This window comes from Eptatretus burgeri, chromosome 12 (assembly GCF_056783735.1).
Source record: "Eptatretus burgeri isolate ZD-2024b chromosome 12, Ebu_testis_v1, whole genome shotgun sequence".
Lineage (NCBI taxonomy): Eukaryota > Metazoa > Chordata > Myxini > Myxiniformes > Myxinidae > Eptatretus > Eptatretus burgeri.
The window spans coordinates 20,387,372-20,412,636 of NC_140972.1; the positions used below are offsets into that span (position 1 = coordinate 20,387,372).

The 25,265-nt window shown below is 42.6% G+C and overlaps 1 protein-coding gene across 1 annotated transcript in view; it reads right to left on the reverse strand.

The window, feature by feature from the left end:
• LOC147015211 (uncharacterized) overlaps positions 1 to 25,265 on the reverse strand; it is a 69,658-nt gene that overhangs the window by 42,089 nt on the left and 2,304 nt on the right. Inside the window, 4 exon segments of the mRNA XM_085849098.1 lie at positions 6,601 to 6,744; positions 7,422 to 7,491; positions 7,895 to 9,461; positions 14,657 to 14,817. Of these exon segments, the coding sequence (XP_085705224.1) occupies positions 6,601 to 6,744; positions 7,422 to 7,491; positions 7,895 to 9,430 (1,750 nt within the window). The 5' untranslated portion in view covers positions 9,431 to 9,461; positions 14,657 to 14,817.

Sequence of the window (25,265 nt, forward strand, 5' to 3'; positions counted from 1 at the left end):
TAGCTCAGGAGGATCAGGAGGAAGTGGAGCTGATGTGTTGAAGAAGCTGACAAACTGTTGGAGTCAGAGCCTGGAATCAGGGCTTGTGCACGTGCTATTCACTTTCTTGTGTCTTGGCCCTTCCAGCTCTCTTGCCGCTCTTCATGCTATCTCCCTTGCCGGGCTGTTCTCTCTGACCACTCTTCACACACTCTTGCCGCTCTGCTCTCCATTCTCTTTGCTCCACTGGACAATTCGCCTAAATCCCTGGGGGAGGTAAAGTTTCTAACGTTCATTTTAAGGGCTGCCACACACTAGTCAACGCAATGCAACAAGATTGTCAATGAGAGCTTTTGAGAATCGTGGAATGTTCGGCAGTTGATGATCGTCGTCAACTTGTCAATCTCCTAAGAAGTCAACTGACTTCCATATAAAATAGAGAATGAGATAAGATTAATATTTTGTATCTGTTCCACAAACTACCAACTACCATTCAGGCACTCAACGACATTTTTCCTTACAATTTTTTTTTCATGAAATATGTGGAGGCCCCCTGGGCAACTGCCCAGCTTGCCCATGCCTAAATCCGGCCCTGGGGCAGTGGGGCTTTTGTAGCCCACTTGACATGTGCTGAGTGTGTCAAGTTTTTTTTGTCGGATTTGGTCACCCTGTTTGAAGCCCAAAAAGCTAAATGTAATAGTCTGAGCTGGCAAGTCTCTGTCTTTGAATTACATTGACATGTACCGTGTGTGTGTGTGTGTGTGTGTGTGTGTGTGTGTGTGTGTGTGTGTGTGTGTGTGTGTGTGTGTGTGTGTGTGTGTGTGTGTGTGTGTGTACATGTGTGTGTGCGTGTGTGTGCGTGCATGTTTGAGTGCTTGCGTTTGAGTCAAAGTCTGTTTCAATTGCAATTTATTGCCTGTAGCCAAAAAAAAACCGCAAAGTTTTGTGACTTGCTCTGCAGCTGAGATGGCACCCCTGAATGTCGCGTTTTGCTTTCCATGGACTGACGCTCCACTACCTCATTAAAGAGTGTTGCCCGAATACCTTGTTTCTGCTGTCATCGAATGATAAAGATGGTGCGTTTGAAAGCCGATAATTGATTAACTTGGTTGGAAAGTCGATAATTGATTTACTTGGAGTAAAATTTATGTTCATTTAATGATAAAAATGGAGAAGAAGCTGATATTTGAGTTTATTCCAACGGTACATTCCCAGGGTGAACGGGTACCTTAATTTACTCGTAAATATAAATAGGGTTTATCTTTGACAGCAAGTTCCACGAGCAAGTTGTTGAATGCTCTCTGAGTGGCCTTCTGTCCAGCCAGAAGATGACCCACAGCCATTTATTTCTCCCAGTACGTGGTCAGCGAGGTATCAGCACTAAATTGCCAAAGCAGCATTGCTCATAGCTTTCACCGTTCTCATCCTCTACCTCCATTTCTTCTTCAATACCATTTTGTTTCAGGAAAACAGTGTCGTCAACACTCGTGTATTGTGTAACAGTCTCTGACAGACCGAGACGAGACGAAGATCCTCTTTTGTCACGTCGGCATTGTGTCGGATCGTGTGCGGTACCTCAAGCGACCGGCTGGATGAGCAATTCTGACCAGAGGACCGGGTGAAGGAAGAATTGCGCTAACCGCTTGATCATGGCTCCTTTTGATTTTGGCTATTCATGAAGCTGTAGCTTTGGCGTAAGGCGTCAGTATTGACAGGCCCGTTGACAATAACATTCTAGAATTGTTGGAAAATTGAACCTACTGTGTATTATTATGCCTGGTGTTGACTTAATGGTGAGGGTTGTGGGCTTGGGATCCCATGATCTTGAGTTCAAACCCAAATCGGCTGTTGAATTAATACCAGGTGGGGTAAACTCAGCCTGTCATCCTTCCTAGGTCGTCAAAAAGAGTGCCAGCTTGCTGGTATACTGTGACGGAGTGGTGACCCATCCAGGATTGTGTCCAATAGCCAAGGGGTCTGCTTAGGCAGCACCAACACTCTGCACAGAGTATGGCCCCAGTGGATGGAAAACACCCATTTTGAACATACGTAATGATCAGCCTTATTTAATTATATCCTTCATCAGGCTATCCTCGGCCACCTCACTCTCTGGGGTCTGAAGGCGTACCTAGGTGATGCAGCTAGGCCTGAAGGCGCTGTGTTTTTTGGCCTGCTCAACTGTGCCTTGACTTAAAAGGCCACAATGATTTTTTTTTTGTAGACCTTGTTGAGGCTCGTATGAGAGCTAACACGCAACACACAGCAAGGGGGGCATGAGACAATAGGGGCGGGAGAGGGAAGGACAAAACAGTGGGGAACAGCGACATTCAGAGATCTGTGGAAGGGAACATGGGGTATACAAGATGGACACCACAGGGACTTTCAGGAAGAAAAGCAGGGAATTTGAATAAGGTGGGTTTGAGGTGGATTAACGGGGTAAGAAAAGATTGAGGATTTGGATGGGGAAAGATAAGAGGTGGTGGTGAACAGTTGTTTTGGAGGTTTGGAGGGAAGAATGGGATTAAACAGAGTTTTGGAGTTTATTCCAAAGGCGAGAAAAAAAGAGGAATAAAAGAGTGAAGGTGAGCAGTGATTCGTGATTTTGGTATTTTTCCAGAAGGGGGTTGTTGGCAGACCTTGAGCGCCCTGCGGAAATATTATGGGGACAAATTGCAGACAGATCGGGGAGGGGGGCGAGACCAGAGAGGACAGAAAGACCACCGACTTGCCTGCAGTGAGAGAGTGAGAGGCCAAAGACAGCCTCATCGTGGGAGATACCAATGATCCGAAATGCCTTGGTTTCCACAGGGTGAAGCCGAGAAAGGTGAGAGGCTGGAGCACCAGCCCAGAGGGGAGAGCAGTACTCCATCAGGCTGCAGATAAAAGCTTTGTATGTAGTCAGGAGCTCAGGTGGGCTGAGGAAGGACTTTGCACGATGGAGGATTCCCAGTCGGTGACTGGCTTTGGAGGCCAGGTTGGAAATATGGCTTTCCTTGGAAAGATCATGGCAGATAGTGGGACCCAGAAGCTTGAAAGAAAAGGACTTCTTACAGAGGATTGTTGAGAAAGTAGATGGGGGACGGGGGGGTTCCGAACGGTCCTTTTGGAGAGACATAGTGAGAGTGTGAGATTTGTCAGAGTTGAAGGACATGCTCCACGTGTTGGACCAGCTTGTGATTTTATCCAAATCTGCAGAGAGCGAAGAGGCTGCTGCTTGCTGATATGATGGATGACAGATGGTAGGGCAAACAGTGGAGTCCTCAGCGAAGAGATAAAGAGGATTTTCCAGAGAGATCATTAATGAAAACCAGAAAAATAACAGGGCCCAGAACGCTGCCTTGAGGAACTCCAGCCTGGACAGGATGAGGAGATGAGAGAACTCCATGAAGGACCACACGTTGGCTGCGACAGGAGAGGAAGTCTGCGAGCCATGAGTGGATATGTCCTTGGATACCACAGGAAAATACTAAGAGAGGGGGCAGAGAGATAGGGGGGGTAGAGGGACGGAGGGGGAGATTGGGGAGAGAGGGAAGGTGTGCGGGGGGGGGAGAGGAGCGGACTGGAGGAAAGAGAAAGAGAGAGAGACAGGTGAGAAACAGCAAATGAGATCAAGGCTTAGCGTGCTGTATTTAACCCCCGGGGATCTTTAACTGGTCAAGGGTTAAACATGACCATCACCGCCGCGCCTCAACACAAAGCACCATTTCCTGTGTGTTTTGTATTTTACGGCGATGGCCTCGCTTCACTTCACACTTCACGCGATGGCCCCGCTTCACACAAAGGTTTCATCGGCTTGACCTGTGTCCTTCTGAACCAAATAAGACGGACAACTGACTGAAGTACAACACAATGACTGTGAGATCGCAGGTACGGGGGGGGGGGGCAGAATGCAGTCATTGTTGCGATGCTTGCTTCTCGTACTGAAATAATTGAAGAGTGGAGGATTGGATGTTGGAGTGAAATGAAAAACCAAGGTTGGAGAAACAAGGAAAGATGCTTTTGGAAAGGAACCTTCCTTCAGGTCGAGCAATGAGAAGAGAAATTTAAAATAATTTTTACAGTCAATGGTTTAAGAACAGGATTTGAATTCGATATTGATTGAAGTTCTTCTCATGGAATCTGCAAGTGGGTTTGGTAAGCTGGTAGGAGTGAAGGATGTTGGAAAAACGAAGCAGATTTCTGATTGACAAAGTCCTTCCAGAGGTTTGTTGAGAAAGTCGATGGGGGCGGGGGGGCTCTAAACGGTCCTTTCGGAGAGACATAGTGAGAGTGTGAGATTTGTCAGAATTGAAGGACGTGCTCCACGTGTTTGACCAGCTTGTGATTATATCCAGATCTGCAGAGAGCGAAGAGGCTGCTGCTTGCTGAAATGAGGGATGACAGATGGTACGGCAGAGGGTGGAGTCATCAGCAAAGAGATAAGGAGGATTTTCCAGAGTTGGAGAGATCATTGATGAAAACCAGAAAAACACCAGGGCCCAGAATGCTGCCTTGAGGAACTTCAGCCTGGACAGGATGAGGGGATGAGAGAACTCCATTAAGGACCACACGTTGGCTGCGACAGGAGAGGAAGTCTGCGAGCCATGAGTGGAGATGTCCTTGGATACCACATGAAAATACGAAGAGAGGGAATACAAAGAGTCGGACTGCAGCATAGCAAACCGATTGTTCAAATTTACATAAAAGTACGAAAATTGGTACACATGTAGAATAATGTATTCCGAGCAATTCGAGATATGGAGCCACCCGAGATTGTGCCTTGGTCAGCATACATCCATCTATAATTACAGCAGTGTGTGTGTGTGTGTGTGTGTGTGTGTGTGTGTGTGTGTGTGTGTGTGTGTGTGTGTGTGTGTGTGTGTGTGTGTGTGTGTGTGTGTGTGTGTGTCAGTGTGTGTGTGTGCGCGCGTGTGTGTGTCAGTGTGTGTGTGGGGGTGTGACCGCTGTTTCTTGAGAACCACTGGTCCGATCGAATTGAAACTTGCCAGATATATTGCTTTCGACCTGAGGATGTGCCTTTTCAAGGTTTGATATTAATCGGACAAGTGCTTCCCAAGTTACGGCTATTTATTTACCAAACCAATGACGAGACACGTTGTTGCGTGGGCGTGGCCGATGGGGAAGGGAACCTCAGCCGCGTTCCCCATTACAGGTTACAACGTACGGGCTTCCGGATAATGATGACTTCGTGTATTCTAATAATTTCTCAATTTCTTTTGCGCATTTATAGATAAACACAATGCCCCAAGTTATGATCGTTTTCATGTTAGACGGTGTATAAATTTCGGTAACATCAGAGTGCTGGTATGCTCCGAACCAGGAAGTAAATTTTTTTCTCTCTCTTCTCTTCTCTTTTTGTTTTTCCTTGCCACGACATTGCGAAAAGGTAAAATACGTTGGCGCTAATTGAATAATTGGGTATTAAAACTAAATTGCGAATAATATGTGAAAATCCGGGCCACGCCCTTACAGGCACGCGAGAGCGAAGAAACGGCCTGTGTGGTTGTTGTTTGTTGCTCGCGGTTTGAATAATTATTTATTATAATTTTTTTATTATTATTATTATTTTTTACGGGCACGTACTAGTTAATCTACATGTGTACCCATTTTGGTGCTTTTATGCAAATTTGAACAAATTATCTGAAATATCAGACAACGCTGCTGGACGAGAGAGGGGGCAGAGAGATGGGGGGAGAGTTAAATCAAGATGAGTTAAAATTCTTGTGATCTATCCGACATGGGGATGACTGTGCCAAGAAGGTAACTTTCCCACCAAAATTATCGTAACAATTATGTTCACAATTAAGGATATTCTTCTCCATTAAAGGAAGTATTTACAGCAATATATATATATATATATATATATATATATATATATATATATATATATATATATATATATATATATATATATATATATACATAAATATACACGATGATGTACAGTAATGAAGTCACACATGATGTACAGTAATGAAGTCATGTATGATGTACAGTAATGAAGTCATGTATGATGTACAGTAATGAAGTCATGTATGATGTACAGTAATGAAGTCATGTATGATGTACAGTAATGAAGTCATGTATGATGTGCAGTTATGAAGTCATGTATGATGTACAGTTATGAAGTCATGTATGATGTACAGTAATGAAGTCATGTATGATGTACAGTAATGAAGTCATGTATGATGTACAGTTATGAAGTCATGTATGATGTACAGTTATGAAGTCATGTATGATGTACAGTAATGAAGTCATGTATGATGTACAGTAATGAAGTCATGTATGATGTACAGTAATGAAGTCATGTATGATGGACAGTAATGAAGTCATGTATGATGTTCAGTAACAAGGTCACGCATGATGTCCAGTAATGAACACCAAGGGTTCATATCTGTAGTTCCCTTCATGATTGGCGTTGATTGTGTGAATCAGGGAGGGACCTCACCTTCTTTATGTATTCATTTGAATAATTAAATTTTCCACAGTCATAGTTATTAAGTTCTCATCATGATCGTCTTAACAAGGAAGTGACAGATTGACAAACATGGACAAAAAAAAGCATTCAGGTGATGAAATAAGTCCAGAGTGTTTATCGTACCTTAGTTCTGGACACCGTTCAGTTGAAAAATTTTGAATCGGCCATCTGCATGAGCCTGGTGTATCTTTTTGCATTTCTGGAGAGCTTATATGATGGAGTGATGAGAGAGTCACTCCCAAACATGGCATCCTCCTCTCCAGCGGGCATCACGAGGACTTCTTCCTCTGCACACAAACATCAACAAAAGGAAGTCAAAATCACTCAAGAGCATTGTCATCATAATCTCCATCATTATTCTGCCTTCCAACACAATCCTGGAATGAATATCTCTCTCGATCTCTCTGTGCTTCTCCGTCTCCCTCATTTTGTGCATTTCAGTTCATGTTTTATTTCACCTTCCCCTCCACTTTCACATCTTGATTTTCTTCATCACCAAATCCCACTGTGTCACCGAACAAGGGAATTGAGGCAATTTGGTCCATCATTTCTGTGCTTCATACAGAGCCCACAAATCCCCACTTACTGCACAAACTGAAATAACAAAACCTCATCTGATGACGTCGAAGCGAACCAGGATGGACTGCTTCGTGGGAGGCAGCTCGAGTCACCCATCGATGATTGAAGGTGGGATTGTAAAGATTTGATTTTTCAAACAATTAATTTTAATGAACATCTTGGTGTTCACAACGATTTCTTTATGGATATGTTAACACTCATTCCAGACTTTCACTGATTGGAATAATTGTTTGGTGCTTGTCTGGCTTCCAGTGAAACAATATATTCATTTGTTCTCAACACTTCTGAAGCACAGACCAAATGGGACACGATGGAGGTGAAGAACATGTAATTTAGATAAAGTTTGGAATATTTTGTAATGTAAGGCAAGATCTTGGTAACTTACGTTCCAGCCGGTAAGATGGTTTCTTGTACTTGGGTGGTGGTGGAGGGAACGGGCCCCTCTTCTGAGGGGTCTTTGGAAAAACAATAAAAATATGAAAGATTAAATATATTTTTGTGTTCGTCAGTTTGATAACTTGTTCAGGATGTGGCACAGAAGGAAATGCACTGATAGAACAGGTAACCAATGAAAAGGTGAATTATTTGATCTCATCCAATCAAGGGAGTTAAAATTATTGCGATCTCTCCTGCATGGGGATGACCGCAGCAATAAGTTACCTTTCCCACTAAAATTATAATTACAATTATCTTCACAATCAAGGATATTCTTCTTCATCAAAGGAAGTATTTCCAGCAATGTTTATAAAAGACTAAGTGCTAAAATCTATTTCAACTTCAGGTCTTCATCTTGAGGAGAGCTGTGTTTGTACCCAGAATGTTCACCCCTTCATCGACAAAGTACTGATGGATGTTTACCTGTTGAAGGTCCTGAATATGGTGTGGCCCCTCAACACCTTGCTGCTTCTGCTGATGTTTCAGCCCTTGATCAGCGCAAGGTTTTTGTTCCTGCTGGAACCCTTGAACAACATGCTGTGGCTGTTGTTGCTGCTGTTTTGCTTCTTTATCACGGGGAGGCTTCTGTTGTTGCTGCAACTCTTCAACAATGTGCTGTGTATGTTGTTGCTGTTGTTGCAGCCCGTGATCATGGCGAGGATTCTGTTGTTGCTGCGTCCCGTGAACACCGTGGGGTTTCCTTTCAACCCAAACACTTTTCTCTGCTGCCTTGCTTTGTTTCTTCATTTGCTTTTTGAACAACTGTTTCTGTTGCTGCTTGAGCCGTTGCTTGTCATTCCATTTCTGAGACCACTCTTGGGAAGTCTCATTCTGTTGTTGCTGTTGATGCACTTTCCCATCAGCAAGTTTTTCCACATGTTCTGTGTCCTCCACATCAAGACTCGCTTTCCCCTCCTTTTTGGTCTCGTCGGATTTCTGAAAGGGTTTCTCGAGTTCTTGATCCATTGCCGACTCTTTTTCCCGTTCAACTCCTCGATTCTTTTCTTGTTCGAGTTGTTTCTGCTTTTCACATTCGACTCGTCTCTGTACTTCCTGCTCTCGTCGTGTTTCCTCCCTTTCCTCACTTTTCCACACCTCGTATTCCCGTGTGCGCACATCGTTTTCCCTCTTATTAATCCCCTGCTCCAGCTGATGTGCCTCTTTCTCTCGAAGGAAAAAATCTTCCTCTTTTATTTTTTTTCTCTCTAAAAATCTCTCTTGTTCCCTCCGCTCCTCCTCTTCTCGTTGGTACATCACTCTCGCCATTTCCTCAACATCCTTTTCTCGTTCTCTCATCTCCTTCTCTTGTTGGCACGTCTCAATCTCTCGATGTTTTATTTCCCCTTCTTTTAACACCTTCCTTTTTTCGAATCGTGCCCGTTTTTCCCACTCCATTTCCTCGAGTTCAGAAATCCCTTTCTGTAATTTCTCCACCACATGCTCACTCTTTAACACCTCTTTCTCTTTTTGTTCGATCTCAAGGTGTCTACGTGCATGCTCCTGATACACCGATTCCCTCCATTTTTCAAATTCTTCGAGTTCTCTCCGAACTTCCTCTTCTATTCGTCTCCACTCTGAAGAGTTTTTTTTCTTTTTCTCTTCATCATGTTTTTCCATTTGCTCCTCCTCATCTTTTTTCCTCAGTTCCTCTTCCTTGCTTTTCCTCTGCTGTTCTTCCTCTATTTCTTTCTGCATTTCCTTCTCTTTTTCTCATTCCTCTTCCTCATATTTTTGTTGCACAACTTTTCCCTGAACTGTTTGCTCTCCAAGCTGAATGAGGAGTTCTCTTTCCTTCAGTTCTTCCTCTTTTTGGTGCAACTTTTCACCCCTTTCCTGTAGTTTTTCATGCTCTCTCAGCCACAACTTTGTTCTTTCATCCTCCTGTTCCTTCACATTCTGCATCTCCAAGGTTTTGTTTTTTGGAACTTCCTCGAGCAACGGCTGCTCTTTCTTCCCCATGTTCTTTAAATGTCTCCGGCCACATCCAAAACTGCAAGAAACAAACACAATACTTGTCAGTTCGAGCTAAAATGAAGCACAGTATCTATTACATAATGTGAAGTGTGGTGTCTGTTTGTGTGTGTTTGTATGGTTACACGTTCGGCTGTCTCCCATATCCGGCGGCCGCTTCCCACACTGTGTTTTAAAAGCTCTGCATGCAGGAAAAGCTCAACATTGAACCAGAAGAAAAGCATGACACCAAACGAGATACCTTTTAAATGTATAAATACAACATGGAATCGCAGTTTGTTTTACAGTGCATGAAGATACGACCTGGGCTGACAGTGTGGCTTTGACGTACGCACACTTGTCGACCCATAAGGGTTCGATCACCGAACAACATTACATTTGTGTTTGAAGCTTGTTATTTATTTATTTATTTATTATGCAATGTAAAGGCTCAGAGAAGAGCTCACACACAGAACATATAACAAAGTGACCAGGAGACAAGAGGGACGGGAGAGGAAGCACAAAACAGTGGGAAACAGAGATATGAGGAGATCTGTGGAAGGGAGAGGGATGGAGCGGGGTACACGGGGTAAACAAGATGTATGATGCACAGTCATGAAGTCATGTATCATTGATGATTGTTGAAAATCGCTTGATGAAAAAATACAATTACTGTACATGACTTCATTACTGTACATCATACATGACTTCATTACTGAACATCTTACATGACTACAGGGACTTTCAGGAAGGAAGGCAGGGAATTTGAAGGAGGGAGGCTTGGGTGGATTAACGGGGATCATGAAAAGATCATGGACAAGATCGTGGTTTTGGATAGGGCAAGATAAGAGATGGTGGTGAACAGCTGTTTTTAAAACCTGGAGGGAAGAGTGGGATTCATGAGTGTGTGGGAGTTTGCTCTTAAGCTAGAAAAAAAGAGGAATAAAAGAAAGAAGGTGAGCAGTGATTCGTGATTTTGGTAGTTTTCCCAGAAGGGGGTTGCTGGTGGACCATGAGCTCCCTGCAGTAATATGGGCGGTGCAGAAAGCAGACAGATCTGGGGGGGGAGGTCGGAGAGGAGACTGGAGAAGACCTGCCTCTGGTGTGAGAATGAGAGACCCAAAGACTCAGCCTCATCATGGGAGATACCAATGATCCGAAATGCCTTGGTTTCCACAGTGTGAAACAGCTGAGAAAGGTGAGAGGTGGGAGCACCAGCCCAGAGGGAAGAGAAGTACTCCATCAGACTGTGGAGGATGAAAGCTTTGTACATGGTCAGGAGGTCAGGTATGCCAATGACGGACTTTGCACGATGGAGGATGCCCAATCGGCGACTGGCTTTGGAGGCCAGCTTGGAGATGTTGCTTTCCCAGGAGAGATCATGGCAGATAGTGAGACCAAAAACTTTAAATAAAGGACTTCTTCAAGAGGATTGTTGAGAAAGTAGATGGGGAGGGAGGGTGGGTGGTTCCAGATGGTCCTTTTGGAGTGATGTTGAGTGTGAAATTTGTAAGTATTGAAAGGCATGTTCCACGTGTTGGACCAGCGTGTGATTTTATCCAGATTTGCAGAGTGAAGAGGCTGCTGCTTGCCGGTCTGATTGATGACATGGTACAGCAGATGGTGGAGTCATCAGCAAAGAGATAAATAGGATTTTTCAGAGTTGGAGAGATCATTGATGAAAACCAGAAAAAGCACTGGGCCCAGAAGACTGCCTTGAAGAACTCCAGCTTGGACAGGAAAAGGGGATGAGAGAATTAAATTGAGGGCCATACGTTGACTGCTTCAGGAGAGGAAGTCTGCGAGCCATGAGTGGAGATTGCCGTGGATACCATAGGAAGAGAGTTTGTTGAGCAGGGCAGGGTGCCAGACCGTATCAAAAGCACACGATATGTCTAAGAGATGGCTCTGATCTCATGTCTGGCATTGAGGGCCTCCATCCATTTTTGGGAAAGCAGAAGCAGCAAGTCCAGGGTGGAGTGACCTGGTCTGAATTTAATTTTGTGATTGGAAATCAGGCCATTGGAGAAGAGGAAGGATTTAATGTTAGAAGCGATGATGGATTCTATAACCTTGATGATGATTGGGAGGGATCTGTTTTTGCACCTTTTTATACAGGGCAGTGATGTTTGCTGATTTCCAAGCAGATGGCAGATGACCTTGAGCAAATGAGAGGGTGAATAGAACAGAGAGAAGGTGAGTAAGAGCAGCAGAGGAGGTTTTTTTGGACAATCGGGCTGATGCCGTCTGGACCGGTTGAAGAATCTGAGTCGAGGTTTGACAGCAAGCTGTCCACCTTTTCATGAGAAAAGGACACAAAGTCCCGGAACAGCTGGATGCGACTGGGTAAGGTGAGTACAGAAAGCGATGTGTTTGGTACACAAGATTTCGAAGCAAACACAGAGTTTAAGCATTCAGCCTTTTCATGTGCAGTGTCAGCTGTGCATCTCTGAGGTTAGGGAGGGGGTGGCGGGGGATCATCCACCAGAAACAGACTTGATGAGATGTCACCAGGATTTGGAGGAGGGAGACAGGTTTGTGAGTTCAGACTTAAGGTTGGAAAATTGTTGCTTCATGGCTTTCTTCAGGGTAGACACACTTTTTCCGAGCTTTGTGGAAGGAACTGAGATTGCCCTCAGTTGTATTTGCCTTCCATGAGGCGAAGGCAATTTGTTTCAGGACAACTGCCTCACCACAAGCTTCAGTGTACCATGGGAGGGAAGAAGGGTGGGAAAATGAAGACGAGATGGGTTCAGCATAGTCCTCGCCGTTTGATAAGAAAACAATCACAGGCGTTGGACAGAAAGAGAACATCCCTTTGGACCATGATGAAGGATAATTTGCAGAGGTTTCCCGACCAGGTTCAAATGGTTCAAGAACTTAGTTAAGATGATTGACAAAGAAGGATGTAATTGTGTGGCACATTTCTTCAGATGTTCGAGGAAGATGGCAGGTTTATTGAAATAAATAATCATGTCAGATGAAGCTAATTTTGAGCTTCCAGGTTTTGTTAACAAGCAGAACACTCGATTCGGGGTGGAAGAAAATCCTGAGCAGTTCCACCAACAACCTTTACATGGCAAACGTGTCACAGTGTGGTGCGGCATTTCTTGTGCTGGAGTCATTGGGCCATATTATTTTTCAGCTGCCAATGGAGCAACTGTTGCGGTGATACTTGAGCGACAAAGAAATGATAAGATACTTTCTTGCTCCAAAACTAAGGAACTTGGGATTTGATGGTTAAACCTGGTTCCAACAAGGTGGGGCAACTGCTCATTCTGCTTGTGCATCAATGTCATTCCTGAAGGACCTTTTCCTCGATCATCTCATTTCATGATCTGGAGATGTTCCATGGCCAGCCAGAAGTCTGGATTTAACAGCGCTTGATTTCTTCTTGTGGAGGTACCTTAAATCAACTGCCTACCAGACAAGAGCAAGGACTATTCAAGACTTATGGAAGCAAATTGAAGAGGAACGAACCTTTATTCCATTTGAAACCTTCAGGAAAATGATGCAAAACATTGCTGTTCGTGTGCGTCAAGACATACAGGAAAATGGTGGTCACTTTAAGGGTGTTATTTTGAAGATCAAGGAGTAATAATAAGCTGAAGTATTCCCCTGGAAGGGCTGTTTTGTTTAAATATATATATGAATATTCTCATTTTCTATTAAATTTCTATTTCAACATGAAATATAAATGTCAGTTATTTATTGTCCACCCAGTAGAATGGAGCAAGTGCATGTCCACCGACTAACCCACTGATTAAATACGTGATTAAAAAACATGTCATGTTTAAATGTAAGTTGGACCGTGACTGCGTCTATTACAAGTACTATTGGAAGGTACTTTTGAAACCTTTGGACCCTTTAGACTGCTGAGACCCCTCAGTACCCCATATATAAATCCTCATGTTTGCCGTGTTGGTTGACCAAGTGAGTTACACGTTAAAACTCCTGAGATAAGTGAAGGAGTTTAATTTTTTAGTTAAATCACTGATGACATACACATGAAACCTATTACTGTGCACTTATTTTGAAACCTTTCAAACCAATAATTTTCTCCTGAAGTGATTTAGGGTTAAATGAGCAAAGGGGTTGAATGCTTATGCAACTGAGAATCATCTGATTACCCATGCCAACAAAGGTGGATGGAGGTTATGTTTTCACCCCCATCTGTTTGTTTGTTTATGAACAAAATATCTCAAAAACTTGTTGACGGATTTGGACGAAATTTGTTGGAGAGCTTGGGTATGCGATCCGGACAATATGATTAGATTTTGGTGATGATCCCAATCCGGATCTGGATGCAATAGTTTTCCAAGTGATTCTTCGCCATTGAGTGATTGGCCAAAAATGACGGATAGAAGGTTATCTCAAAAAGTTGTGGATGAATTTGGACGAAACTTGGTGGAGAGGTTTGGTATGTAACGAGGAAGTATTCATTTCGATTTTGGTGAAGATTTAATCCGGATCCAGATCAGAGTATTTTTAAGTGATTCTTCACTGTTGAATCATCAGGCAAAACCGATGTACAAGAGTGATATTTCAAAAAATTATGCACGGATTAGGCCAACATTTGGTGGATGAGTTGGTAATGTGATAAGAAGAAGCCAATTAAATTTTAGTTGAGGTCCGAATCCAGATCTGGCCTATCAGTGGGATACAAAGCATAAACTAATCAGCCTTGCGGAGGTATGAGCTCCACCGAATGCCTTTATAGTTTTCTCTGTTAATCTGACTTATTCACATTTTATCTGCATTTTTTAGTTTTATCACCTCGGAATAGTTTGTGAAGACGACATATTAAGTTTGATTTGAAAGCATCAAGAAATAAGCTCAGGTGGCATCAACATGTGAAACCTGGGAGGGTTGAATACCTTTGCAGGCCACTGCATAATAGGAGCCATGCATGCATGTTCCAGACCCCTCGCTACCTTTAAACCCCTTGACACCTGAAGACCCCTTTGTACTCTCAAAGACCCCTAAGATCCCCAAGGACCTTGAGAACTCAAAGATATGTTGAAATCCTTCAGGTGCTTGAGACTCCTCATGACCTTGAAGACCCACCACCCACCCAAAAAACTTTCAGACTCCGAAGACAACCAAAACCCTTAGGACCCCCCTCCCCCCCCCCCCGACCACGATCCTTTCGACTCCACAGACCATTTCTACATTTACTGCCCTTATGGATGAAGCAAGGATCACATTGATGAAAACGTCACTTGTCTTCCTTACCAGTGAATGTGGAGCTTTTTTTTGTGCTTCCTCTGTCGATTGAACCAGGAAGATGGTTTAAATGATGTTACGATGACAAATAAAAAGATGCCAATTGTGACGAACACGACGTCACGAAGTTTGGAGACCACTGATTCCTCCACAGCGTTTTTCTCGAAAATCTATGGACATGGAAAAAAGGGCAGGGAGAGGAGAAAAGTTTATTAACCCGTCCCTCACGCAGTGGAAGGTGGGGTTTTGCAATCACGTGTGTGTGCGTGCGTGCGTCCGGTCCGTAACTTTGTTACAATTTGAAATTTTTAAATCAAATTTTCAAGAAAGCTTTATTATTAGAATATTAGAATATGGAGAAGAAAAAATAAAATAATTTTGTGAAAAGGTCAAAAGGTCAAATTCACCGAAAATCATCAATTTAATGCAATTCACCTGAAATTCCAATTTACCATTTGAGCTTTGTCATTAAATTTTCAGCATAACTTTCTCATGAGAATATGGAGAAAATAAATTAATGTTTTGGTCAAAAGGTCAAAGTTCAGCATCACATAAAATCACTAATTTTCATGCAATTGATCTGAAATTTTAAGAATTAGCATATTGGGTTACTGAATTGGTTCACCAATTAAAAGGTAGAAGCAGAATTAAATGTTTTTTTTATCAAAAGGCAAAGGTCAAGATCACCCAAAATCGTGAACAGCTTTCACTGAAGGTGAAAGGAGGTTATATTTTCCAGCTGTTATCATCATCATCATCATCATCATCATCATCATCATCATCATCATCAGCTTGTTTTCAATCCTCTGCAGGATGAAGGTGTTGAACTCACACTGGGTATATTGGTTTCAGGACCATGCTTGTCAAGCACAGTTTAACAAGAGAGTTTGGGAAGCAATTTGTGATTTGTTCAGAATGCTGGCGATAACTCGTCGAGTCTTTGCAAGAAACACCTTGGGATCTTTAACGTCCACTAACGAGAAAAGCATTCCATGAAGATTCCTCCATCAACACGACCATGAAGATTCCTCCATTTACACGACCATGAAGATTCCTCCATCTACACGACCATGAAGATTCCTCCATCTCCACGACCATGAAGATTCCTCCATCTACACGACCATGAAGATTCCTCCATCTCCACGACCATGAAGATTCCTCCAGCTTCATGACCATGAAGATTCCTTCATCTACACGACCATGAAGATTCCTCCATCGACACGAACATGAAGATTCCTCCATCTACACGACCATGAAGATTCCTCCATCTACACGACCATGAAGATTCCTCCATATACACCACCATGAAAATTCCTCCATCTACACGACCATGAAGATTCCTCCATCTACACGACCATGAAGATTCCTCCATCTACACGACCATGAAGATTCCTCCAACTCCAGGACCATGAAGATTCCTCCATCAACACGACCATGAAGATTCCTCAATCTACACGACCATGAAGATTCCTCCATCTACAAGACCATGAAGATTCCTCCATCTACACGACCATGAAGATTCCTCCATCTACAAGACCATGAAGATTCCTCAATCTACACGACCATGAAGATTCCTCTATCCTCACGACCATGAAGATTCCTCCATCTACACGACCATGAAGATTCCTCCATCTACACGACCATGAAGATTCCTCCATCAACACGACCATGAAGATTCCTCCATCTACACGACCATGAAGATTCCTCCATCAACACGACCATGAAGATTCCTCCATCAACACGACCATGAAGATTCCTCCATCAACACGACCATGAAGGTTCCTCCATCTACACGACCATGAAGATTCCTCCATCTACACGACCATGAAGATTCCTCCATCAACACGACCATGAAGGTTCCTCCATCTACACGACCATGAAGATTCCTCCATCTGCACGACCATGAAGGAACTTTTGCCTTGAAGCGACAAATTCCAACTTTACCTAATGGGGAAACTTATCCCGAAACCTGCAGTTTCCAACCAAATACAAACTCTCTTTATATTCCTCATCACATCCTCATGGCAATGAGGTATCACAACCGTTTAAAGGGCAGACAAGGAAGATTAAATATGGGATTTAATCTGGGCACCAACACACAATGGACTACTCTTTTTAAAGGCTACTCCAGGAATCATAGACTTACACAAAAAAGTGCCACTGAACAAGGCAGCCAACTTAATTTGGTCTCTGAATATCCTGGTTGTGGTGCACAAGGACGACAGTTTTTAATCTTCGGATCCGATAACATTGGAATCAAACTCACAGAAGAAAACAGAAAATGTCCTTTACAGTTTCCCTGTAAAATTACAAATGTATCCTATTTATCCCACTTGAAAAGTACCAACGTGTATTTCCCACATGTCACAAAAAAGATGTTCCCAGAAAAATAACTCATTTTCACTCTGCTGTGGAGATAAAGCTGTTTCCATTTTTGCATGTAATTAAGCTATCCAAACATTATTCTCCATCTCTGACAACAAAGGAAATATGTTCACGTTATTCCTTGACCCTCCAAACATATGTGTAGATTCATTATTTACAAATGTCCATGAACCAGAAGTTGAGATATTTACGAAAATGAGAATTCACAAAGTTGGTGTCAAATTAAAGTTTATACATTTACGTATTAAAATATATTTTGTTTATGCAAATTAGCGTATTTGCATGTAAATTCAATTTGACGAAAACACAAGAATTCCCACAAAAATGCAAGAATTTCCATTTTCTTTACTTGTAATTACCACATGTCAGTTTTTTGTCAAAAAATCGTAACTTAAGTGTTGCCAGATACAAGACAGGTTGGCAAAAAATATATTAAAATATTTTTGAATTTTTTTAAGTTGGCTAATTCGCATAAAATACAAAGCACAATGAATCATTCCAAAATCATGCAAAATCAGATTAATCAATAGAATGAATTACCTGGGCCTGATGTACATAACTGTGACTTATGATGTCTGTTGGTGTTTGAGGGAAACACAACTATTTTCTGTTTGAGTAAAAGTAGTGGAAATAATTTTAAATGCATTGATGTTTTCATTCGGATCCGCCATTATGGAAATTCTCATTTTCGTAAATATCTCAACTTCTGGTTCATGGACATTTGTAAATAAGGAATCTACACATGTTTGGAGGGTCAAGGAATAACGTGAACATATTTCCTTTGTTGTCAGAGATGTAGAAGAATGTTTGGATAGCTTAATTACATGCAAAAATTGAAACAGCTTTATACAGCAGAGTGAAAATGAGTTATTTTTCTGGGAACATCTTTTTTCTGATACGTGGGAAATACACGTTGGTACTTTTCAAGTGGGATAAATAGGATACATTTGTAATTTTACAGGGAAACTGTAAAGGACATTTTCTGTTTTCTTCTGTGAGTTTGATTCCAATGTTATCGGATCCGAAGATTAAAAACTGTCGTCCTTGTGCACCACAACCAGGATATTCAGAGACCAAATTAAGTTGGCTGCCTTGTTCAGTGGCACTTTTTTGTGTAAGTCTATGATTCCTGGAGTAGCCTTTAAAAAGAGTAGTCCATTGTGTGTTTGATTAAATCCCATATTTAATCTTCCTTGTGTTGGTGCCCAGATTAAATCCCATATTTAATCTTCCTTGTCTGCCCTTTAAACGGTTGTGATACCTCATTGCCATGAGGATGTGATGATGAATATAAAGAGAGTTTGTATTTGGTTGGAAAATGCAGGTTTCGGGATAAGTTTCCCCATTAGGTAAAGTTGGAATTTGTCGCTTCAAGGCAAAAGTTCCTTCATGGTCGTGTAGATGGAGGAATCTTCATGGTCGTGTAGATGGAGGAATCTTCATGGTCGTGTAGATGGAGGAATCTTCATGGTCGTGTTGATGGAGGAATCTTCATGGTCGTGTTGATGGAGGAATCTTCATGGTCGTGTTGATGGAGGAATCTTCATGGTCGTGTTGATGGAGGAATCTTCATGGTCGTGTTGATGGAGGAATCTTCATGGTCGTGTTGATGGAGGAATCTTCATGGTCGTGTAGATGGAGGAATCTTCATGGTCTTGTAGATGGAGGAATCTTCATGATCGTGTAGATGGAGGAATCTTCATGGTCGTGTAGATGGAGGAATCTTCATGGTCCTGTTGATGGAGGAATCTTCATGGTCGTGTAGATGGAGGAATCTTCATGGTCGTGGCGATGGAGGAATCTTCATGGTCGTGTTGATGGAGGAATCTTCATGGTCGTGTATATGGAGGAATCTTCATGGTCGTGTAGATGGAGGAATCTTCATGGTCGTGTCGATGGAGGAATCTTCATGGTCGTGTCGATGGAGGAATCTTCATGGTCGTGTATATGGAGGAATCTTCATGGTCGTGTCGATGGAGGAATCTTCATGGTCGTGTATATGGAGGAATCTTCATGGTCATGAAGCTGGAGGAATCTTCATGGTCATGAAGCTGGAGGAATCTTCATGGTCGTGGAGATGGATGAATCTTCATGGTCGTGTAGATGGAGGAATCTTCATGGTCGTGTAAATGGAGGAATCTTCATGGTCGTGTTGATGGAGGAATCTTCATGGAATGCTTTTCTCGTTGGTGGACATTAAAGTTCCCAAGGTGTTTCTTGCAAAGACTCGACGAGTTATCGCCAGCATTCTGAACAAATCACAAATTGCTTCCCAAACTCTCTTGTTAAACTGTGCTTGACAAGCATGGTCATGAAACCAATATACCCAGTGTGAGTTCAACACCTTCATCCTGCAGAGGATTGAAAACAGGCTGATGATGATGATGATGATGATGATGATGATGATGATGATGATGATTATAACAGCTGGAAAATATAACCTCCTTTCACCTTCAGTGAAAGCTGTTCACGATTTTGGGTGATCTTGACCTTTGCCGTTTGATCAAAAAAAAACATTTAATTCTGCTTCTACCTTTTAATTGGTGAACCAATTCAGTAACCCAATATGCTAATTCTTAAAATTTCAGATCAATTGCATGAAAATTAGTGATTTTATGTGATGCTGAACTTTGACCTTTTGACCAAAACATTAATTTATTTTCTCCATATTCTCATGAGAAAGTTATGCTGAAAATTTAATGACAAAGCTCAAATGGTAAATTGGAATTTCAGGTGAATTGCATTAAATTGATGATTTTCGGTGAATTTGACCTTTTGACCTTTTCACAAAATTATTTTATTTTTTCTTCTCCATATTCTAATATTCTAATAATAAAGCTTTCTTGAAAATTTGATTTAAAAATTTCAAATTGTAACAAAGTTACGGACCGGACGCACGCACGCACACACACGTGATTGCAAAACCCCACCTTCCACTGCGTGAGGGACGGGTTAATAAACTTTTCTCCTCTCCCTGCCCTTTTTTCCTTGTCCATAGATTTTCGAGAAAAACGCTGTGGAGGAATCAGTGGTCTCCAAACTTCGTGACGTCGTGTTCGTCACAATTGGCATCTTTTTATTTGTCATCGTAACATCATTTAAACCATCTTCCTGGTTCAATCGACAGAGGAAGCACAAAAAAAGCTCCACATTCACTGGTAAGGAAGACAAGTGACGTTTTCATCAATGTGATCCTTGCTTCATCCATAAGGGCAGTAAATGTAGAAATGGTCTGTGGAGTCGAAAGGATCGTGGTCGGGGGGGGGGGGGGGAGGGGGGTCCTAAGGGTTTTGGTTGTCTTCGGAGTCTGAAAGTTTTTTGGGTGGGTGGTGGGTCTTCAAGGTCATGAGGAGTCTCAAGCACCTGAAGGATTTCAACATATCTTTGAGTTCTCAAGGTCCTTGGGGATCTTAGGGGTCTTTGAGAGTACAAAGGGGTCTTCAGGTGTCAAGGGGTTTAAAGGTAGCGAGGGGTCTGGAACATGCATGCATGGCTCCTATTATGCAGTGGCCTGCAAAGGTATTCAACCCTCCCAGGTTTCACATGTTGATGCCACCTGAGCTTATTTCTTGATGCTTTCAAATCAAACTTAATATGTCGTCTTCACAAACTATTCCGAAGTGATAAAACTAAAAAATGCAGATAAAATGTGAATAAGTCAGATTAACAGAGAAAACTATAAAGGCATTCGGTGGAGCTCATACCTCCGCAAGGCTGATTAGTTTATGTTTTGTATCCCACTGATAGGCCAGATCTGGATTCGGACCTCAACTAAAATTTAATTGGCTTCTTCTTATCACATTACCAACTCATCCACCACCAAACTATTGCATCCAGATCCGGATTGGGATCATCACCAAAATCTAATCATATTGTCCGGATCGCATACCCAAGCTCTCCAACAAATTTCGTCCAAATCCCTCAACAACTTTTTGAGATATTTTGTTCATAAACAAACAAACAGATGGGGGTGAAAACATAACCTCCATCCACCTTTGTTGGCATGGGTAATCAGATGATTCTCAGTTGCATAAGCATTCAACCCCTTTGCCCAATTAACCCTAAATCACTTCAGGAGAAAATTATTGGTTTGAAAGGTTTCAAAATAAGTGCACAGTAATAGGTTTCATGTGTATGTCATCAGTGATTTAACGAAAAAATTAAACTCCTTCACTTATCTCAGGAGTTTTAACGTGCAACTCACTTGGTCAACCAACAAGGCAAACATGAGGATTTATATATGGGGCACTGAGGGGTCTCAGCAGTCTAAAGGGTCCAAAGGTTTCAAAAGTACCTTCCAATAGTACTTGTAATAGACGCAGTCACGGTCCAACTTACATTTAAACATGACATGTTGAAAGTATTTAAATCACGTGGGTTAGTCGGTGGACATGCACTTGCTCCATTCTACTGGGTGGACAATAAATAACTGACACATTTATATTTCATGTTGAAATAGAAATTTAATAGAAAATGAGAATATTCATATACATATATTTAAACAAAACAGCCCTTCCAGGGGAATACTTCAGCTTATTATTACTCCTTGATCTTCAAAATAACACCCTTAAAGTGACCACCATTTTCCTGTATGTCTTGACGCACACGAACAGCAATGTTTTGCATCATTTTCCTGAAGGTTTCAAGTGGAATAAAGGTTCGTTCCTCTTCAATTTGCTTCCATAAGTCTTGAATAGTCCTTGCTCTTGTCTGGTAGGCAGTTGATTTAAGGTACCTCCACAAGAAGAAATCAAGCGCTGTTAAATCCAGACTTCTGGCTGGCCATGGAACATCTCCAGATCATGAAATGAGATGATCGAGGAAAAGGTCCTTCAGGAATGACATTGATGCACAAGCAGAATGAGCAGTTTGCCCACCTTGTTGGAACCAGGTTTAACCATCAAATCCCAAGTTCCTTAGTTTTGGAGCAAGAAAGTATCTTATCATTTCTTTGTCGCTCAAGTATCACCGCAACAGTTGCTCCATTGGCAGCTGAAAAATAATATGGCCCAATGACTCCAGCACAAGAAATGCCGCACCACACTGTGACACGTTTGCCATGTAAAGGTTGTTTCCACCCCGAATCGAGTGTTCTGCTTGTTAACAAAACCTGGAAGCTCAAAATTAGCTTCATCTGACATGATTATTTATTTCAATAAACCTGCCATCTTCCTCGAACATCTGAAGAAATGTGCCACACAATTACATCCTTCTTTGTCAATCATCTTAACTAAGTTCTTGAACCATTTGAACCTGGTCGGGAAACCTCTGCAAATTATCCTTCATCATGGTCCAAAGGGATGTTCTCTTTCTGTCCAACGCCTGTGATTGTTTTCTTATCAAACGGCGAGGACTATGCTGAACCCATCTCGTCTTCATTTTCCCACCCTTCTTCCCTCCCATGGTACACTGAAGCTTGTGGTGAGGCAGTTGTCCTGAAACAAATTGCCTTCGCCTCATGGAAGGCAAATACAACTGAGGGCAATCTCAGTTCCTTCCACAAAGCTCGGAAAAAGTGTGTCTACCCTGAAGAAAGCCATGAAGCAACAATTTTCCAACCTTAAGTCTGAACTCACAAACCTGTCTCCCTCCTCCAAATCCTGGTGACATCTCATCACGTCTGTTTCTGGTGGATGATCCCCCGCCACCCCCTCCCTAACCTCAGAGATGCACAGCTGACACTGCACATGAAAAGGCTGAATGCTTAAACTCTGTGTTTGCTTCGAAATCTTGTGTACCAAACACATCGCTTTCTGTACTCACCTTACCCAGTCGCATCCAGCTGTTCCGGGACTTTGTGTCCTTTTCTCATGAAAAGGTGGACAGCTTGCTGTCAAACCTCGACTCAGATTCTTCAACCGGTCCAGACGGCATCAGCCCGATTGTCCAAAAAACCTCCTCTGCTGCTCTTACTCACCTTCTCTCTGTTCTATTCACCCTCTCATTTGCTCAAGGTCATCTGCCATCTGCTTGGAAATCAGCAAACATCACTGCCCTGTATAAAAAGGTGCAAAAACAGATCCCTCCCAATCATCATCAAGGTTATAGAATCCATCATCGCTTCTAACATTAAATCCTTCCTCTTCTCCAATGGCCTGATTTCCAATCACAAAATTAAATTCAGACCAGGTCACTCCACCCTGGACTTGCTGCTTCTGCTTTCCCAAAAATGGATGGAGGCCCTCAATGCCAGAAATGAGATCAGAGCCATCTCTTAGACATATCGTGTGCTTTTGATACGGTCTGGCATCCTGCCCTGCTCAACAAACTCTCTTCCTATGGTATCCACGGCAATCTCCACTCATGGCTCGCAGACTTCCTCTCCTGAAGCAGTCAACGTATGGCCCTCAATTTAATTCTCTCATCCCCTTTTCCTGTCCAGGCTGGAGTTCTTCAAGGCAGTCTTCTGGGCCCAGTGCTTTTTCTGGTTTTCATCAATGATCTCTCCAACTCTGAAAAATCCTATTTATCTCTTTGCTGATGACTCCACCATCTGCTGTACCATGTCATCAATCAGACCGGCAAGCAGCAGCCTCTTCACTCTGCAAATCTGGATAAAATCACACGATGGTCCAACACGTGGAACATGCCTTTCAATACTTACAAATTTCACACTCAACATCACTCCAAAAGGACCATCTGGAACCACCCACCCTCCCTCCCCATCTACTTTCTCAACAATCCTCTTGAAGAAGTCCTTTATTTAAAGTTTTTGGTCTCACTATCTGCCATGATCTTTCCTGGGAAAGCAACATCTCCAAGCTGGCCTCCAAAGCCAGTCGCCGATTGGGCATCCTCCATCGTGCAAAGTCCGTCATTGGCATACCTGACCTCCTGACCATGTACAAAGCTTTCATCCTCCACAGTCTGATGGAGTACTTCTCTTCCCTCTGGGCTGGTGCTCCCACCTCTCACCTTTCTCAGCTGTTTCACACTGTGGAAACCAAGGCATTTCGGATCATTGGTATCTCCCATGATGAGGCTGAGTCTTTGGGTCTCTCATTCTCACACCAGAGGCAGGTCTTCTCCAGTCTCCTCTCCGACCTCCCCCCCGGATCTGTCTGCTTTCTGCACCGCCCATATTACTGCAGGGAGCTCATGGTCCACCAGCAACCCCCTTCTGGGAAAACTACCAAAATCACGAATCACTGCTCACCTTCTTTCTTTTATTCCTCTTTTTTTCCAGCTTTAGAGCAAACTCCCACACACTCATGAATCCCACTCTTCCCTCCAGGTTTTAAGCTGTTCACCACCATCTCTTATCTTGCCCTATCCAAAACCACGATCTTGTCCATGATCTTTTCATGATCCCCGTTAATCCACCCAAGCCTCCCTCCTTCAAATTCCCTGCCTTCCTTCCTGAAAGTCCCTGTAGTCATGTAAGATGTTCAGTAATGAAGTCATGTATGATGTACAGTAATGAAGTCATGTACAGTAATGTATTTTTTCATCAAGCGATTTTCAACAATCATCAATGATACATGACTTCATGACTGTGCATCATACATCTTGTTTACCCGTGTACCCCGCTCCATCCCTCTCCCTTCCACAGATCTCCTCATATCTCTGTTTCCCACTGTTTTGTGCTTCCTCTCCCGTCCCTCTTGTCTCCTGGTCACTTTGTTATATGTTCTGTGTGTGAGCTCTTCTCTGAGCCTTTACATTGCATAATAAATAAATAAATAAATAACAAGCTTCAAACACAAATGTAATGTTGTTCGGTGATCGAACCCTTATGGGTCGACAAGTGTGCGTACGTCAAAGCCACACTGTCAGCCCAGGTCGTATCTTCATGCACTGTAAAACAAACTGCGATTCCATGTTGTATTTATACATTTAAAAGGTATCTCGTTTGGTGTTATGCTTTTCTTCTGGTTCAATGTTGAGCTTTGCCTGCATGTGGAGCTTTTGAAACGCAGTGTGTGAGAAGCGGCCGCTAGAAACGGGAGACAGCCGAACGTGCGACCTTACAAACATACGGACAGACACCACACTTCACTTTATATAATAGTGAGTGTACTTCATTTTAGCTGAAACTGACAAGTATTGTGTCTGTTTCTTGCAGTTTTGGATGTGGCCGCAAACATTCAAAGAACAAAATTGGAACGAAAGAGCAGCCATTACTCGAGGAGGTTCCAAAAACAGAAACAGTGGAGATGCAGGATGCAAAGGAACAGGAGGATCAAAGGATGATGTTGTGGCAGAGAGAGAATGAAAAACTACAGGAGATGGG